At 39.0% G+C, this 19,149-nt stretch overlaps 2 protein-coding genes, 1 long non-coding RNA gene and 1 pseudogene across 7 annotated transcripts in view; 3 read left to right on the forward strand and 1 right to left on the reverse strand.

Annotated features, from left to right (window-relative positions):
* Positions 1-748: 748 nt before the first annotated feature.
* LOC122989072 lies at positions 749-1,534 on the forward strand (the record flags this gene model as incomplete). The annotated part of the gene is made up of 1 exon (XM_044361753.1): positions 749-1,534. A coding segment is annotated over one exon (786 nt), but the record flags the coding sequence as incomplete, so codon positions are not given.
* A 1,648-nt stretch (positions 1,535-3,182) lies between these two features.
* LOC122989073 lies at positions 3,183-6,293 on the forward strand (annotated as a pseudogene).
* A 6,203-nt stretch (positions 6,294-12,496) lies between these two features.
* LOC122988766 lies at positions 12,497-14,099 on the forward strand. The gene is made up of 3 exons (XR_006404879.1): positions 12,497-12,574; positions 12,708-12,760; positions 13,775-14,099. It is a non-coding gene; the product is annotated as an uncharacterized LOC122988766 (long non-coding RNA).
* Positions 14,100-15,558: 1,459 nt separating this feature from the next.
* Positions 15,559-19,149, reverse strand: part of LOC122988760 (interferon-induced protein 44-like) — a 33,766-nt gene continuing 30,175 nt past the window's right edge. For 2 of the 5 annotated variants that reach the window (XM_044361354.1, XM_044361352.1), the window contains exons 9-14: positions 18,750-18,798; positions 18,155-18,350; positions 17,887-18,039; positions 17,632-17,803; positions 16,811-16,911; positions 15,560-16,180 (exon numbers count right to left, since the gene is read on the reverse strand). In XM_044361354.1, coding sequence (XP_044217289.1) covers positions 15,986-16,180; positions 16,811-16,911; positions 17,632-17,803; positions 17,887-18,039; positions 18,155-18,350; positions 18,750-18,798 — 866 coding nt within the window. In that variant the 3' untranslated portion in view covers positions 15,560-15,985. Of the gene's footprint in view, positions 16,181-16,810; positions 16,912-17,631; positions 17,804-17,886; positions 18,040-18,154; positions 18,351-18,749; positions 18,799-19,149 lie in introns of all 5 variants that reach the window. The other 3 variants (XM_044361353.1, XM_044361359.1, XM_044361356.1) reach the window with 3 other exon arrangements.

Raw genomic sequence — 19,149 nt, forward strand, 5'->3', positions numbered from 1 at the left:
ACTTTAGTTTTTCACTGTTATCTAAAATTGCATGAAGGAGTTATATATAGAAATATAATTTCCTGAGTCCACTATATTGTGCTAGAAAACACCCATGAAGTGAACATCATGTCGCTGTATATCAACTGTAGAGCACAACTTGAAAATTTCATGTGAATCAGATGATGTTTGTCATATAAGGCTGAGTTGCTCACACCTGTGTCATCAAAACTGTGCAAGTTTTGAGCCTGGTCACTTGAATATCAATTAGTAAATTGATGAGTTTGCGTGTAAAACAAATTAATTTCCTATACTTCATCGTCTATTTTTAGAAAAGTAAACACTTTTAACCCACATGATCTGGTCAAAGTTTGACTGAAATGTGTACTGTCACTGGGCTCTACAATGTGAGTATTTCACTCGCATTTTCCCCTAAAAATAGATATGTGTGAAGTGGAGAAATAATTTACTCGCACACTGTGCGACTACAAATTACAACCATAACACTATATGAAACACTAGAGAGATTTAAGGTTGAAACAATGGATACAGAAAGTGGTGACGCAGAAAGAAAGGCTAGCAGAGTGTAAGCTGCAGCATGACCAGAAAGAAGCACAACCAGTTAGTTAGTGAAACCTGCGGAAGAAACACCGGGACCATCATGGAGAAACAGTCTGTAGAAGAGCTGCTGTGTTCAGCTGCACAGATAGGAAATCCCGCGGCTGACAGGATGTACCACTCTGTTTGGAAAAATATTTTACTCTTGTGTTGTGTTTGTCATAGGTTGATGTTCAGATCTCAATTGCTGAGTTGTAGTAGGGAAGTGTATAGTAGAAGTTCAGCAACAGCTGGTATTGCAGAAACGTGCATTAGTGAGAAGTTTTTGCATAGATGTTCTGATGACTGTGTTGTGCCCTGTCAGTTAGTTTCATCTAGAGGTCAGCTTTGGATTTGTTATACGTGTCACAATAAGATTAGTAAAGGTCAGATACCAGCTGAATGTTGGGTTAATACCTTGATGCTTGATCCCATTCCACCTGAACTGGCATGTTTGAATAGTTTAGAACAACATTTGATAGCTCTGCACATTCCGTCCATGAAAATGTTGGCATTGCCTAAAGGAGGACAGAACGGAGTACACGGTCCGGTAACATGTGTTCCAGCCAACGTAGTGCAGACGACTAATGTGTTGCCACGTTCTAGCATGGAAGGGTCTTTGCTGCAGGTGAAGTTAAAGTGTAAATTGACGTTTAAAGGGCATTACGAGTATCAGTTTGTGGATACTTCACATGTAAGACAGGCGCTAGAGTATTTAAAGAGGACTAATGTGTATTACAATGATATTGAGTTTGATGAAGAGTGGGTAAATGAGTTTTGTAGGCAAAAAGATGGGGAGAATGAGGAGGATCAGCCAGCCAGTGAGGATGAAGCTGTTGTAGAAAAGGTAGAATCATGTCAGGATGATCAGGTTGTTAGAGATGGTGAGGTGACAGCTCAGGCAGGTGGTGAGGTTACAGAAAAGGCTGTAGTTGATGGAAGGAAACATCAGAGATAATACAAGATGAACTGTTACATGACAGACAGCAGCACTACATGTTTCAGGACGCTTGTCTTATGCCTATTGATATTGGTCAGGAAGCATTAAACCAGTATTTTGATGATATTGTAAACATTGCGCCTGCAGAGGGGAATAGTCCAGTTAGGGTGCTTTCTGATCACACGAATGGGGCTAAATGTTTCCCTGTGTTGTTTCCTCTTGGTAGTAAGACTTTCCATAACAGCCACTCATATCGCTTAACATTGTCACGTTACTTTAATAACAGGATTATGCATGCGGATGGTCGTTTTGCACGTAATGTAGAATACATTTTCTTTGCCCAGTACATGTCAGAGATAGATTGTGTGTCATCAAGTGTTTCTGTAGCGTTGCGTAAGGGTAAAGGTGGACAGAAGTCTCAAAGGATTAGTCCAAAAATGTTGATGGACGAGGAGTCTTTGAAGCAGTTGTTAAAGTTTGATGAGGGTTTTAGGTTTCTTAAGCCAATTAGAGGAACTCCAGCTTTTTGGCAGTCAGTTCAGAAGGACATCTTAGCCTGCGTATGTCAGTAGGGGATCCCGACGTGGTTTTGTTCGTTTTCATCTGCAGATCTGCGCTGGCAGAATCTCCTGACCACTATTCTGAAACAGGAAGGCAGAGCACAGACGGTAGAGGATTTGGAGTGGGCAGACAGGTGTGAGTTGTTGCGTCGTAACCCGGTCACAGCTGCGAGGATGTTTGACTATAGATGGATTCTGGAAAGAGGTTCTCATGTCTCCTTCCCAACCAATTGGCAAAATCATTGATCACTTTTATAGGGTAGAATTTCAGCAGCGCAGTTCTCCTCATGTTCACTGTCTGTTTTGGATTGAGGGTGCTCCCCAAATTGATAAGAACACAGATGAGGAGGTGGTCGATCATTGATAAATACGTTACATGCAAGTTACCCTCAGATGATGATACATTATTGGACATTGTGTCATCAGTTCAAACACACTCCAAACGACATTCTAAATCATGCAGGAAAAAGAAAACAACATGTCGGTTTAATTTCCCAAAACTTGTTTCTGCTAGGACGTTTGTTTGTAAAATAGAGACGAAAGAATGCAAATGTGATCAGAAGGCAAAGGAGACCATGAACGATCCTGGATCAAAAAACCATCTTGTCTGTAAGTGTTTTGATGATGGTGATGATTTGATGCCAAAAGAGAGGGCACAGTATATTTTGCAAAATGTTAAGACAGCTGTTAAGAGAGCTCAGGAAGAAGAAGTGAGTTATGTGAGTGTAGAGCATTTGTTTCAGACTCTGGGCATCAATCAGGGCATCTTTGAAGAGGCTTATAGGAGAATGGAAAGAAAGAGCAAGGTGGTTTATAGGAGAGGGGTGAACGAGGTTTGGGTAAATCAGTATAGTAAGCAGTTGTTAAAGTACTGGAATGCAAATTTGGACATTAGCTTTGTCACCGACGCCTATGCGGTCATCATTTATATCATATCTTATATTACGAAAGCAGAGAGAGAAATTGGCCTATTATTGAGTAACGCCCAAAAAGAAGCAACAAAACAAGGAAATCTCTCTGCTAAAGAAGCAGTAAAGAAGCTAGGCAGTGTATATTTACACAACAGGGACGTTTGTGCCCAGGAGGCGGTGTATAGGCTAACAAACATGCATCTGAAGGAGTGTTCCAGAAAGGTTGTGTTTGTGCCGACAGGGAACAACATAGTGAAGATGAGTTTACCCCTCAGTATTTTGAAGCAGAGAGCGGTTTGTAGTGAGCTTAAGACAGAAGACATGTGGATGACTGGCATAGTGGACAGGTATAGGAACAGGCCTGACAATGATGTCTTTGATGACATGTGCATGGCTACATTTGCGTCTGAGTATTGTGTTCTCTCCAAGAACGAAAAGTCTAATGACATGATTGAACTGAAAAATGGTTTAGGCTTCATCTTGCGAAGAACACGTTCTCAGTTCGCAGTTGTTCGTTATATGCGTTTTGAGTTAGAGAAACGAGAGGAGGACCATTTTCAGAGTCTGATGCAATTGTTCCTTCCTTATAGAGCTGACTCAGACCTCAAACCTGAAGGCTTTGAGATGTTTAGTCAGTTCTATAAAGGTGGTGAGGTGACATTTAGTGATGGCTCTGTGCATTTAGTTAAGAGCGTGGTTGATGAGAACAGGGCAAAGTTTGAAGTAGATTGTCCTGATTTGGAGAGAGCTCAGGAGATTGTCGAGCAAAAGGGGGTTGATGAAGAAGTTTGGGGGGAGCCATGTCCTGAACAGGAAGTGGAACACTTTGAATGTGTAGAGGAAATGAGACAGCAACAGGAAGGTGAGAAAGGAGATGAACAGTTAATGGAAGCGGTGGAGAATGTTCCAGACTTGGCTGTTGATAACAGACAATTAGCACATTTAGAGAGAAACAGGAAAATTATGCCTAGAAGTGAGGGGTTAGTTTTGGTTAGGTCTCTGAATGAGACACAGATCGCTGTTTTTTATAAGGTCAGACAGTGGTGTTTGCAGAAGGTGATGGGTAAAAACCCAGAGCCCATGCATGTCTTTGTGACAGGTGGCGCAGGCGACGGGGAAAAGTCATTTAATTAGAGCTATTCAGTACGAGGCAGGGAGGCTGTTGTCAACACTTTGTCATCAACCAGATGGTATTTGTGTTTTGTTAACTGCTTCAACAGGCATAGCTGCATACTCTTTAAACGCAGCAACAATTCATCACACACTGAGTATTGGCACACACTCTAGTTTACCTTATACCTTTGGGTGAAGATAAACTAAACTCTCTAAGAGCAAAATTTATTCACCTCCAAATTTTAATCATTGATGAAATCAGTATAGTTGATCACAATCTGTTGACCTATGTCCATGACAGGTTGAGGCAGATTAAGCACACTGGTGACTTTTCCCCATTTGGTAATGTTAGTGTGATAGCTGTTGGTGACTTCTATCAGTTGCCTCCTGTTAAAGGGAAGCCTCTGCATAACAGTCAGGTTGGTGTGGACTTGTGGTGCCACTTTAGTATAGTGGAGCTGAAAACAATTGTTAGGCAGAAGGATAGCTCATTTTGCAGGGTTGTTGAACAGGTTACAAGTGCGTTCCAAGAAAAACCCCCATGTTAGAGAGCGACGTTGAGTTGTTGAAATCACATGAAACAGGGGAAGAGAGCTTGGCTTTGCATATTTTCCCAACAAATATACAAGTAAAGTAACACAATTTCAATAAGTTGTTTGCCATGTGTCCTGATTACATCAAAATTGAAGCTAAAGATTTCATAACAAACAAGAAAACGGGGAAATTGGAACGTGGTACTCATAATAATGCACTGGACACATGTTTAGAACAGACTTTGTGTTTGGCCAAGAATGCGCGTGTGAGGTTATGTAAGAATGTGGATGTTGAATACGATCTGGTCAATAGAGCATGTGGCACAGTCACCGACATGGATTTTGGTAAAGATAAAACATTTCCTCTAAAAATTTGTGTTAAATTTGATGATGATAAAATTGGCTTACAGAGGAGGAAGACATATGCACATGCAGCAGTAGAATGCAGGGATTCTACTGCTATTGATCCAGAGAAGGAGAAGGCCACTAAACGGGGTTGTGTGCATTTACAGTTTCCTCTGAGGTTAGGGTGGGCGTGTTCCATTCACAAAGTTCAGGGCTTAACTGTAGATTAGGCTGTAGTGTCATTGAAGAAGGTGTTTGCACCTGGGCAGGCGTATGTAGCTCTGAGTCATGTTAGGGCTTTGTCTGGACTGATCATCAGGGATTTTACAGAGAAGGCCATTTACTGCAAGGACACCCTAAAAGAGGCCATGGATAGCATGCCTCCATTTTTAATTGAACAGCCAAAGCCTTCAATAAATGCACAAAGTTTCTCTGTGTATTTAATGAACGTTCAGAGTTTAAGTCGCCACCTGTCAGATTTGGTGTCTTGCACACAGCATTTGCAGCCTAACTGTATTGCTGTCACAGAAATGTGGCTCACTGCACAAACCTCATTAAACAGTGCGCAAATGCGTGTCCTCAAGGTTTGTGTTACACCAGCAGAAACCCCAAATTGTCAGAGCTACAAAATCTACAACATGGTGGAGTTGGTTTGTACTGTTTAGACGATTTGGACTGTCAGATTCTGCAGGTACCCGACTTAAATCTGGAGTGTTTGGTGTGCCTGTGTAACAAATTACACATATTGATGGCAGTAGTTTATTGTCCACCATCTTATCCAAATTTTTTATTTAAACATAATGTGGGGAAGTTACTTGACTGGTTAAATCCAATCAGTAACACAATTGTACTAATGGGAGATTTTAATGAAAACATTTTAAAAGAATCATCAATTTGTAAATTCATGGGCCAAAAAGGATTAAAACAGTATGTAACACAAGAAACTACAGAGAAGGGGACATTGATTGATCATGTTTATGTTAAAACAAAACAGTATGATGTGGGATGTGCAGTGATGCCCGCGTACTTCAGTGATCATGAAGGTATTCTATGTAGTTTTGGTGTTAAAGATGATCAGGGACAGTTAGATGACATAGAACGTTTGTTTGTGTTTGAGGACTTTGAGGATGTGGAGGAAATTTTTGATGTGGATTTCAATTTAGAGCAGGATTAAGTTAATTTGTCTGAGTCATTCAGCTACATCGTAGTGTCCCAGTGCAAGTGTTATCGTATTCATGTTGTAGTTGTGCTTATCTGTTGGGTTTTAGGAACACAGTGATTTGTGTGTTGTTCATGGTGTGTAGGCTGGCTTTCATTATGGACGTTGTCTTATTAAGTGTAGAGTCTGTCCCACTCCAACTGGTCAATCGTGTGTATAAATGTCAGATTTTGTAGTATTGTGGTTGGGATTGTTATGTATTGTGTGTATTATGTGAAAATGATCATGAAATGGAGATTTTAGATTTATTTATTATTAACTTATTTCTTTGACTGTGAAGCACTTTGTACATACTTTATTTCTTTGACTGTGAAGCACTTTGTAACTGGTGTTTGTGAAGATGTGTTAGTCTCTGTTTGCCACATGATAGCTGTTGGTCTCTTTTACAACTTTTAATGTATATTCCTGCATGTTTCAATTCATGTTACCTTTATTCCTGATGTGTTAATATGCAACAGTTTTAATCTTCAGTGATTTTAATATGAAAAGGTCAATGTCAATTGAACAAATGTATCTTAAAAGGAAATGGGCAGGCTTCATGTTGCATGTTGTCTGTATCCCTTCTGTGTTTCACATCCTCATCAGTAGCTTGGACAAGATACAGCAATCCAATAACTACATGTTGCTATAAACATAACAGGAAAGGAAATTATTTTTATTTAATAGCTAAGCTGTAATGCATTTCAGACATTTGTATTTTTGTCATTACAATGTACTACATGAACTTCAACTTCAGTAGTTTAAATATGAATTCTTCCTGTTTATGTGCAGGAACTATTAGCAAATCTGTTCTGGCACTCCAAGGCACAGACTCTTCATTCTGCATGCCTGAGCTGCCAAACAGGACAGTTAAATTTTTTTTAAAAAACACACATTATTGTCATTGTTGTTACTGTTATTTTTCCATGCTCTAACCTCCCGTTTGTGTCCCCACTATCTTATGTTTTCTCTCTTTATCCTTTTAAACCGCCACAGTTTCAAGTAAGGTTGCAGCAGGGGACTAGATCTGACCCCTTGTTTGCATAGTAAATCTGTCTGTAGAATCACTGAAGTTGACAAAGTGGTTTGGTTACCTTTCGTATTGAAACTCCAGTGTTTGTTTTTGTCTGAAATGAATTTCCTGGTTGAAGATGCTACTGTGTGCGTCCCCAACCTTCCCACCCCTCAAGTGATGATGACTTGTATCAAGAGGGGTTTTAGGATAAAAATCCATATGTATTTTTCTGTTCCACCAAAATTGTTCATAGTAACTGTAGTTTTGCGTATTTCATGTCAGAATCAATATCTGTATCAAATAAACGATAAATGTCATTCATTTAGATTACAGTTTGTCAGCAGAGACAAAATTCAGGTCTGCAAATGTGTTATTTTTTGTACATCAAGTGTAAATGAAAGAGTTTGCTAAATGTTTGTCTTGATTAACTTTTGTTTAAACCACATTTATAACAGAAAAATAAATTGCCATGTTCACAACGAAATGTTGTCTGTCATTTACTGTCAACAATTAAGGTGTTCAACATTGAGTGTCAAAAAAAAACACCTGGCTCACCATGTAACACATTATTGAATAACTACATGATAGGTTATATATATAAATATTCTTTACCTAACAACACATGTTTACATGAATAAAGATATGCTTATAACATGGGGACATTTAAAAAAAAAAAAAAAAAGATTTAAGAAAAACTGCAAAGGGATAATGAACTCAGTTTTGGAGTTTCACTCCCCTGGAATGAATACCTTAGTGCCAAAGTAATGGGATTTATGACAATATTTCACAAGAAGAGTAGAGAGAGAGTCGCGAATCCATTGATACAGATTTGAAAGTGGTCGGACTTATAGTTCAGACGTCAGACACCCCAGTTTGGCACAAAGTCCATGCCCAGAGATTGCCTCCCCATTGGTTTACATTGTAAGGTGCAATGTGGCACTCCAACTTTCGAGGCTTACAAAATCTAAACCGTTCGAGTTATTACAAAGTTTTTAATAACTTTTGTTCAGCACAGTGTGATAAGTCATGTATTAAAGTTTGAAGCCGATACCATTAACGCCCTAGGAGGAGATAACGTTTATTCAAGGTCCAAAATTGGCACAAAGTCATACTTTCATGGGTGAACTTTGGACTTCCTGTTGGATTTAGGTCAGGGGTGTCAGCATATGAATTGTAGGTCTTGATGAGATGAATAATTGAGTTTTGGTTCGGGCCATGGCGGCCATTTTAGATACATAGGTGGCACTTTCGAGCACATTTTGGCCCTTTGGGGGCTAATTTTTACATTTTATCAAATTTTTTACCAGACCTGATGTGCGTGCCAAATTTGGTGAGTTTTTGAGCATGTTTAGGCGGTCAAATTTAGGGTTGAAGTGGCGTATTAATAAAGAAAGAATAAGAAAGAAACAAACACACGAAATACAATAGGGTCTTTGCCCTTTGGGCTCAGGGCCTAATAAAGAAAGAATAAGAAAGAAACAAACACACGAAATACAATAGGGTCTTCGCCCTTTGGGCTCAGGCCCTAATAAGCAACCCTTATATATTTTCAGTCTTACCTCCTTCTCCCTTCGACAGTTGAGTTGAGAGGAAGTGGTATCACAGTGTTTGCTGCGGACACTTGTCCCGGTTTAAACAGGGTGCTGCCTGGCAGGCTGGTCATGTACCAGCTGGCAGAAATGAAACTGAAAGTGTTTGACTCTGATGTGAAATCAATTTAAAGGGCAAGTTCACAGTTTTTCCAAGTCTGTCTTGGAACAACAGTCAGGTGACCAAATGAACATAGAGAAATGTTTTTCTTGCTGTAATCATTCTTCCTGTTCATGATGGCCATTTGAAGATCCCTTCATAATGCACTTGTAATGTAAGATGATGTGCAAAAATGTATTTTAAAGTTTATCTGTAGCTAATCAATCAATCAATCAATCATCCAAATGAGTCTTTCAACATTATCGTCTTTTTAGTGTAAAAGTCCCTCTTCAACTGCAGCTCAACAGGGAAACGCTGTCCAAGGAAACACAAAGAGGTGATTGATGCTAAAAAGACTGTAAATGTGGCAGATATCCACTTGATATGAGAAACACAGACTGCTGAAGCCTCATATAAGCTTCAGATACACTTTTAAATGCATTTTTATTTGTGATCATCACATACTTGGTTAACCAGTTGTAAATTTTTTATCTTCTGTCAAATCAGTTCAAACAACACAACTTTGTTAGTACTGTCTATCTTATCATCAATTGATTATTATTGTCTTTTGTATTTTTATTGTGAATTTTTTCTGTTATTTTTTATTTTATTTATTTATTTTTTTTTCTGTATTTTTGCAAGCAGGAATATGTTGATTATCATATTGCTAATACTGTGTGCTGAAAACCAAATAAGTAAACTGGTAAAAATAAATAAATAAAATGCATTTTTGCACAAAATGACTGTGTGGACACACTTTGGCCTATGTCACTTACATTGAAAGCACATTTGAAGGGGATCTTTTAATGGCCAGTATTAACAGGAGGAATGACTACAGTGAGGAAAATCTCTTTCAGTGTTTATGTAGGCACCTGACTGTTGTTTTAAGACAGACTTTAAAAATTGTAAACCTATCATTTAACTCCTTTTCATTTAAAAACAAATTTGACCTCCTTACTATATAACTCAGGTGGCACACACTGGGCCTCATGCATTCTTATCCTAAATCTATATGAGGTGAGCTCACTTGCTTTTCCTCAACCTCTTCTGATTTTCCTAAGAGGGATGAGTGAGTTTCTCAATAAACTTTCTTGAAATTACAACCCACTTCAGTACCACAAAATCTTTACCTGATGTGCCAGATAGTTTGTTAGACAGTTTCCATGGCACATGGCACATACTTGGCACATGATTGGATGAACCATCTGTCTATCACCGTCTTATCTTGCAAGGAAGCTAGATTCATGACACTGATTGGTCCGAACCATCGGTGGTTCAGACACAAGCACATAACTTGAAGCCTGACTGGATTCTCAAGTCATCTCGTGATCTCATAATCTTGTGAATCCAGATGCCTCGCATCATAAACTAATCACTGTGTCATTGTTGGGCCTACTCTGTCAAATAGCTGAAAACTGTGGGAAAAGTCAGTGATAACAAAAAGAAAACCTATGTCAAAACTTGAGTTTGCACAATTATGACTGTAGATATGTGCCCCAGTCCTCTGGTTAATACACCCCTTTCATGGTAGACATCTTAACTTGTCGAAGCAGGAAAAGCACAGATGTAAATATTAACATTAACGATGGCTCCATTCCACTTATTGTCCCATTAAGCCATGTCAGTGGATGAGCATGCACAATACCATAGACTGTATGCAGCCATCATTAATGTCATGAATTCCACCTGTCACTAATTTATTCCTGCTTTGACAAGGAATGGCCACTTCCTGCAGGAGCTGGCAGTCAGGGATTGTCGTCGAACATAATTTAGCCTTTACGGGTAAATTGACAGGTTTGTATTGTAGGAGTGTAGACCGGTTCGTTGTTTTTGGCCATAACTGTCGGTGGGGCTGGTTTGTGGTTATTCACCCACCATTTTGGTAGGGGAAATGTCAGGTTGTTGTTGGTCCCAGTTACTTCCCTGAAGGGTAGGTTGTAGGAGAGTTTGGTATTAGGACCCCTTTTGTTTTGTTAGTTGTGTACTTGATTGGACTTGACTGGGGCTTTGTGGTGGGCCCTACCTGGAGTATTTTGATGTCTGTCTGAGCAGGAGTAACTTCTTCCCTGTTAGGCTTGGCAGCAGGTTCCCCGTAGGATTCATGGGGTCTATGTTAGACGGCAACAAAGTTGGGTAGAGCTCTTAACTCGGGAGCATCTCTTTGGCTGTGAGAAGGTCACCAGCTTCCTGGTTTCTTTACACTGCTGGTTTGGTGTGCATAATAACCCCCCACCACTAACTGCATGAAGACCAGGGATGAGTTAGTTAGCCAGCTTCAAAGGTTGTGGTTAGCATCATTATAGGGGTGAGGCTCTTGTTCACCTGTTACCCTGGGTTTGGTTTTCCCATGTGTCAAGGTTTGTGGAGAATCTTTTGGGTGTTTGGTTGTGAGGATGGCTTCCTTTGTAGATAGTTTCATTCAGCATCTTTTACAGTCTTTGCTGGAGCATTGCACAAAAGATCATCTTCTGAGGATAGTGGAGCACTATGAAGTTGAAATTCCAGATAAGAAGTTAAAAGGGTGTGAAAACTTGCCTAAAGGATGGTTTGTTTGAGCCTGAAGTTTTGTGCAGGCAGCCGGCCAGTAGCTCAGTGGCCAGTGTGGGGCCTAGCCTAGGGAGTTTTTAGGAAAAAAAGGAGTTGTTGCAGTTGCAATTAAAGCAGCCATTAGAGTTAGAGAGGCTAAAGTATGAAAAGGTATGTAGAACTTGAAACTATAAAACATAAAATGGAGCAAAATTGGATGTGCAACAGTATCAGTTACAACTTGTAAGAGGGTAAGCTTTCACATGGTTCCAGACCTGATATTCATGAGGCCACAGAGGGCAGGAACTCTGTTTTATCTGGTTAATAATCTTGCTTGCTTCCCAAATTCAGTGAATCTGATCCAGACACGTTCTCTCTGTCTGAGTGAATAACAGATGCTAGAAACTGGCCAGATTCAGACAAAACTATGTCGTTGTAGTGTCTTTCAACTGGTAAGGCACAAGAGGCTTATTCGGCTTTAAATGTAGCAGAGATGACGGTAAAGTCAGCAGTTTTGAAAGTGTATGAACTTGTGCCGGATGCATACCGCCACTCATTTTCATTCTAGGAAAAAGCTTGAAAATCAGACCACTGAATTTACCCATGATTTGATTTCCCAGTTTAACTGCTGGTGCACAGCATCTAAAGTTGGCACATTTGAGGATCTCTGCAACTGGGTTATCCTGGAACAACTTAAACTCTGTGCCAGAGCATGTATCTACATTTATTAATGAACATAAAGTAAAAACTCCAAGGGAGGCATTGGCGCTTGTTTGGGCTCTGCAGCATTTCAACATCTGTATTGGCTCTGGAGTATCTTCGTTGTTAGTTTTCACTGACCATAATCACCTTATTTTTTTGAAGTTCCTGCAAAATCCTAACCAGAGACTGATGAGGTGGTCATTTATCCTGCAGTCATACAATTTAGACATTTGACATATTAATGGTGCTGAAAATGTAATTGCAGATGTGCTGTCTCATGCGCAAATGGACCCTTAATTCCATGCTGCGTATTGTTCCTCATTTCCATGCTCTCCTCTAATCATCTTTCTGTCCTTCATCCATTTAAATTGCTCCTGTGGTACCAAGGATGCTAGGTTGGTGGGGACGGAGGGATGCACTGGAGGATGCAGCCCGGAAGGAGAGCAGTACTGATAGTGGATTATGGGTAATGCATTAACTACGACAAATTGGTAATCTTAAAGTGTTGGCGTTAATGTTTATGATGTGTAATATGAGGTTCTTAGTAGAACTCCCTTCTTATGGAGGGGAGTGTCATGACCCCTCCTTTCTGCTTGCAGTGGTTCAACTGGCCACTTCCTGCAGGAGCTGGCAGTCATGGAGGGTCGTTAAGGTAATGCAATGACACCTGGGTAGACCTCAGCCAAAGCTATGACTGTGGTCGAAAAGTACATCCTATCGTCTTTTCGTAATCACTTTTCATTGACCTTGATGAAAAACATCACAAGGTCACAGAAAAATGTGAAGGAAAATTCATAAGGACTTAGGAAAAGACAACTATGGTGCTAAGAGAATCCGACTCCACTATGTAATTATGCAATGGTGGATGTTATTGATGTAGGTGTGCCGTGGTGAAACTACAATGTTCCAAAGATGGACTACAAAAATTGCATCTTAGATACTTCGCCCTGTGTGTTCATACCATATTGTGTTATGCAGGCTATATAAACGGCGGTGAAAAATATGACTTCATTGCCAAGGTCAGAATTGTATTAAAAAAAGGAATATAGGCTACCAGTCACAAACTGAAAAGAAATTGTCATATTGAGAATGCTAATGTTGTATGAAAATAAATGTATGCATGATAGGCATGCTACTGTAAATGTTATCATTCTTAAGTTTGAGACATGTTGAAAAAACATTGTCCCTTTTCCTTGAAAGACAGACTTCCGTGTTTATATTATTTATTAATTATTTATTTCTATCCTGATAGTGAATTCATTATTTAATAACCTGGAATATGGTCAGGATGTCTTTTTAAATTTAAATTGTCACATTGAGAATGCTTGCTCACGCTCACTCTCCTGAATCCCAATTATTGTATGAAAGTAAATAAACGATAGTCAACTGTACCCTATGCTAAAGGCAGTCAGGGAGGGTTGTTAAGGTAAAGGGGATGACACCTGGGTAGACACTGAAGCACTGGAGCACCTTTCCTTAGCATTTAGAGAATTCGACCAGCTCTTATCATGGTCACCTAGGTACTTTCATTGTTAGGAACCTTCTAAGCAAGAAAGACTATTCAACCATAGCCTATAACTACCAGTCTGGTCTCATTGGGTACATCCCAAGTCTCTTAAATTACATCCACTCCCTCACTTCATTGTGTCTTTTCCTTGCATCTTAGTCCCTCCAACTGAGGATGCACGGAGAGAAGCAAGGAAACCATGCAAGGAGAGAAGACACAAGGAAATGTGTTTTAAGAGAAATAAGACGTCCTTTCCTCTAAAGTGTCATGTGAAGCGACGTCTGTTTCTGATGACAGCGGCAGCTGATCACAGCTGGATCAGCTGTCAGTCATCTTTGACAGCTGTAGTGACTTCTGATGGAGTTTGTGTCTGCATACATGTGCACTGTGCTGACACTAATAAAGGCTCAAAGATATCATTGCCAGCAGCTGTTTTCTCTCTGCAGCCTGTTACCTGTTTGACAAACACCTGCACATGAATAAAAACCTGCATTCTGTATTTACAGACCCACCGTGTCCTGCTCAGAGGCACATGAATCATTTCTACTGGCAGAATGCATCTATATTATTTTTTAAATTATTTATTCATATCCTGATAGTGAATTAATTATTTAATAACCCAGAATATGGTCAGGGTGTATTTTTTGGGCTAAATGTTTCAGGAAAAAGGGAAATTATGTAACTCATATCAAACCTGTTGCTCAGGACTATTCAGCCTCACATGACTGAATGGAAATGACAAAAAATGATGTATAATATAAATGTGTTTAAAATGTGTTTCTTACTGACAGACAGACTCTCCCTTACTTTTATTATGGATAAAATTAAAGTTAATCCTTCCTCATAGCTCCTCAGAGATCCCTCCTCATTCCTTGGAGCAGAAATAAGAGACTTAGGATGGCCTTCAAAATGGCAGACCAGAACAACTTCCGGTTCGGGCGAGGAGCGAGGAAATATCAAATAAGAGAGTATGTACCCATTGTCTCTCTCTCTTCTAGGCTCCACATCTCACCTAATGCCTTTTGTAAGAAGTTATGTTTTTATTTCCAATAAAACATTCAATTGACACTTAACCTGACTTGTCTCCCCTCTTTGTCACATGCACTGGACCGGTTTGTGACACCAGCAAGAGCTTTTATTGTCATTGACACGACTCCAAGCACAAGCTGAATGTAAATAACATGCAACATAGCATACATTTAATTATAACAAACATCTGAATAACTGGAAAGCTGTTTTTCTGGCAGCAAAAAGACAAAAACTGAAAATGAATTATTACAACAAAACCTCATGAAAAAGAACAGAGCCCGAATCACTTAAAAACCAAACTGTCATGAATGGTTTGGTGGCGGTGGAGTATGTACAGACTAAATACTGTGTTTTCTTAGTCTTGAAGCTGTTGGTACAGTGATGGTTCTCACAAGACTTTATTCAGGATGCACAACGTTTTGTAGCTGTTGTGAAATTTTACACAAACAAGGAATGTTTGTGTAATTCTTTATATTCATTATTCCACAGTAGTCCTGAGTGACATTTAGTTTATACATAACATCATATGTAGTTTGTATAATATGTAAGGAAAACTCAAAAAGCAAACTGTAAATTAAAAAAAAAAACTTGTCCAATGAAAGATATGTGGCAGTACAATTTATACATATAATTTGACAACATCTAATGTAACAACAAAACTATATGAAAGAGTACATGAGAAGAATAAGGCAAATGCAGATGAGCACTAATAAACTTAACTGTGACTGCAGTCTCAATCACATGAAACAAAGAACAAAAAGATGAAGATGTATAGTTTAATATAATGCAGTAAAGAATACATTTGCATACTTATATCATCATAAATGTCTGATGTGTTGGCTGGTCAAACTTGTAATGAAATGTCCCACTAAAAGCCAACAAACTAATAAAAGTATTTTTCATTGTTAAAAGTATAAATGATATGAAATAAATCACAATCACATTTCAGACTGATCATGTAAAAACTTTATCATGTAATAATTTTCTATTAATATAAAACGTTTGCTACACAATCAAAAAGAAAATTTAATATTTTGCAGCTGAGTGTCACAATCAAAATGAGGATCATCTCAGCCAGAAACTGGAGATGCAGTGCAGTTGCAGGACACGTTAAAATAACTACATCTCCCAGCATTCCAAGGGACACTTGGGAAATCTCCAGGAGGAGGCGCACCAAGTTCCTGGAGAATTCTGGTATTCACTGCTCACCCTGTTAACACCATGGATGTATTATAAGAATGGTTAACAGTGAACTAGCAATAGGCAGGATCACATGCATGGATCATTTTGAGGGACATTTCATTACAGTTTTTCAGGTTATTGTGTCTGCTGCACACATACTTATTCTTTGGTTTCAATGTTGCTGAATTTGTCACTGATGTCATCAAAGTAATTATCAGCGAAGCGAAGCATCTGGATGATGGCGCTGAGCAGCAGGATGTCGGTGTTTGTGTCCAACTCCAATTCTTCACTGTAGTTCTTCAGGGGAACAACACAAGACAAAGGCAAACCAAGCCGAGCACTCGCTTCCTGCATCTGTATCACAAAGCACAAAAGATTTAAAATATTTTTTCTGAAGACCACAGAGAATTGTGCCAACTGTTGAAAAAGAGTATTAGTACTTTGGTTATGGCTACTCATTGCAAGCCAAATAAAACACTTGACTAATAAATATTGAATATATTGGTTTGATAACCAGCCATTCCACTCATGTACCAGTGCTCAAACACTGCCTGCTGAGGAAAAACAGGAGAGAAAAACCTGTTTGAAAAAGATAAAGTTGGAATAAACTATTCACTAGACTTATGTAATTTATGTTTTGCCACTCATCCAAGACACTTCACAGGAGTCCCAGGAATTTAAACTTCCTGGGTTGTTCACCATGAGAGCTGCTACATGTGAGCCATTAAGGTCTAATTTACCATGTGACTCCATGGTGTGAAAGACTTGCAGAGATTAAAATGAGGTCACTCAGATTTGTATTAAGAGTGTCTTCAATCCTACACAGTCAAGTAGATTTGAATCTATCTGAACCTAAACTAAGGGACATGAAATTTTGAGAGACGTTGACTGGCTTTTCAGCTTATATCTTTCCATTAAGGCAAAAACTAAGAAAAAAACACTACAATAAATCTCCTAGAATTTTTTTCTGTATAAAATCCTTACCATTTCCTTAATGTAGACACTCTTATAAACGTTTCTCACATCCTCCATCACCAAAGGGCAGGCTTCATCTACTTTAGTGAGCAGGACCAGCTGAGGAATCCCTGGAAACATAAGAGAAGAAAAAAACTGTCTCTCTATTAAAAGGTCCGGGTGGAAGTCAATAGTGAAAATAGACTAGGACATAGTGGAGGTTGTGCATGTGATGGGAGACGTTCCAGATGAATATAAAGTTAGTTTGAAGTGTCAGTGAAAAAAAAAAAAAAAAAAAATAGAAAGCTATTTACCAAAACTTTGGCAAACTCCCCTCTTCTATTTGAATGCACATTTGATGGTCCCTAACTTCAGCTGGTCAGTTGCCTGTCTAGTGTCAAGTTGCACAAGGTGCCAGGCTTCAATATCACATCATGAGGTTTAAATAACAGCTACAGAACATCAGTCAAGCTTTATCCTGCAATACACAATTAGTTTGGTAAAGACTGATGCAAAGTTATATTGTTATTATTGAATGTACGAGTATTGAACTTAAATCAAAAGTATACCTTGCATTTTTAGCCTATTTGTTTACATTGTGGCACGTCTATGTCATCAAAGGTCATGCTGCTTTGGTAACTGGCAGTTCCTGTTTGTACTGCATAGACAGCAATCACCTGGATTAATGTTAATACTGATGAAAATGAATCTGATGATTGGCCTACAGAATGTCACAAAGTAGTATACTTTTTAAAATAGAATAAAGAAATAATCCATTTAAAGATATTAGATAAAGATGTGAAATTCAGTAGTTACCCCTTGTGTGTACATCAGGACTCAATTTCACTGACCCATTAAGTTGACCTTTCTGCGGATAGCGTCCAGTTTTTCCTGCAGCTTTTTGGGCATGATAGAAATCTTGCAGGCATCCATGATGTAAGCCACACAGTGGATCTTGTCCTTGAGGCCTGGAGACTTTCGATAGCTGCTGGCCTCCGATTGCAGAGGAGCAGAGGGGTTGAACTGAGTGATACAGTTGGAGGTTACTACAACCGAATCAATGGTTCAAACATTCACTATCCTGTTGAATATATAAAAAGCTGTACCTGATAACGGTCAGGCAGATGACCTCTGAGGATACTGCTGATATCATCTATATCAAGCCCCGCCCTTGTGCTTTCCTCCAATCCCATGGTGTCACACAAGATGATTGGCAGAGGTTTTCCTTCTCTTCCCGCTTTCAAAGAGTAGGTACGAAACTATACAGGGTGATGAGTAACAGACCATAGAATGGGGACTGGGCAGGATTTTCATTTTGAAATCAATCACCGTAAACAGAAATCATTTAGTCATTGATAAATGTAAAGAACTAACCTGTGTGGTGAGGCTGGTGGTAGAGGAGCCAGAGGTGGCCTGACTGGTGACGTGGCCTCTGAATACAGAGTTGACAGAATTGAAGAAACTGGACTTTCCAGCTCCAACTGCTCCTATTAACAAGACCCGACACTGGGGCACAGAGCTGACCATGGGTTTGTAGCTCCTAATTCTGTCCATCAGCTCCTTCCTCTTCCTGTAAAAACAGTAGAGGATAAAAAACTTTTTCCTTTGGTGAAAAGATTGTTAGTTCATTTTGGGCTGTGGGTTGTGACAGAGATTTTTTGATCATAGCTAGTTGACTTCCATGATGGTAGCAGGTTAATTTGTGACAGTTTGTGAAGAATTGTACATTAAAAACAGTAAAGCACAGTAAACATGAGAAACAATATGTTGTATAGACATGGAGTTCATCATAATTTTAAATAGATAAATCAAGCACAGCAGCATTGAATATCATGGCATGTGGAACACACTCACTTTACTATTTTTTCAATCATCAATTTGTGTCATACTGTATATAGTATAGTACACTGCACTACAGTAAAGCATATTAATTGCATTATGTGCAGGATGGTGGCTGTATCCAGCTTACTCAGATTCCCAGACTATTGTCCTCCAAGGCCTCTCAAGTTCAGTGCTTTCTGTTGAAGAGAAATTAAGGCCTTTTATAAAACAATGATCTTATTCAGTTTGATAAAAAAATAAAAATTAGACAACTTTTTTTCTTTGTGATGGGATTACATGACACATTAACAAAACTTGATATCATTAATATCATACACCATATTTTATGATACTAATAATAATCCTTTTATTGTTTGGGTTCATTTATGCAGATACTGAATTAACCCAATGAAATTTAACAAGTTCAACAATACTACCTAAAAGTAGCAGTGATGATGGACAGTAAAGGCAGTTTACAATTACATTATTTTGAGATACTGTTTTTTTCAGTCATGGGGAGCATGGGGGCATTAATAAGTAATAAGCAT

The sequence above is a fragment of the Thunnus albacares genome, chromosome 9, assembly GCF_914725855.1.
Source record: "Thunnus albacares chromosome 9, fThuAlb1.1, whole genome shotgun sequence".
Taxonomy (NCBI): Eukaryota; Metazoa; Chordata; class Actinopteri; order Scombriformes; family Scombridae; genus Thunnus; species Thunnus albacares.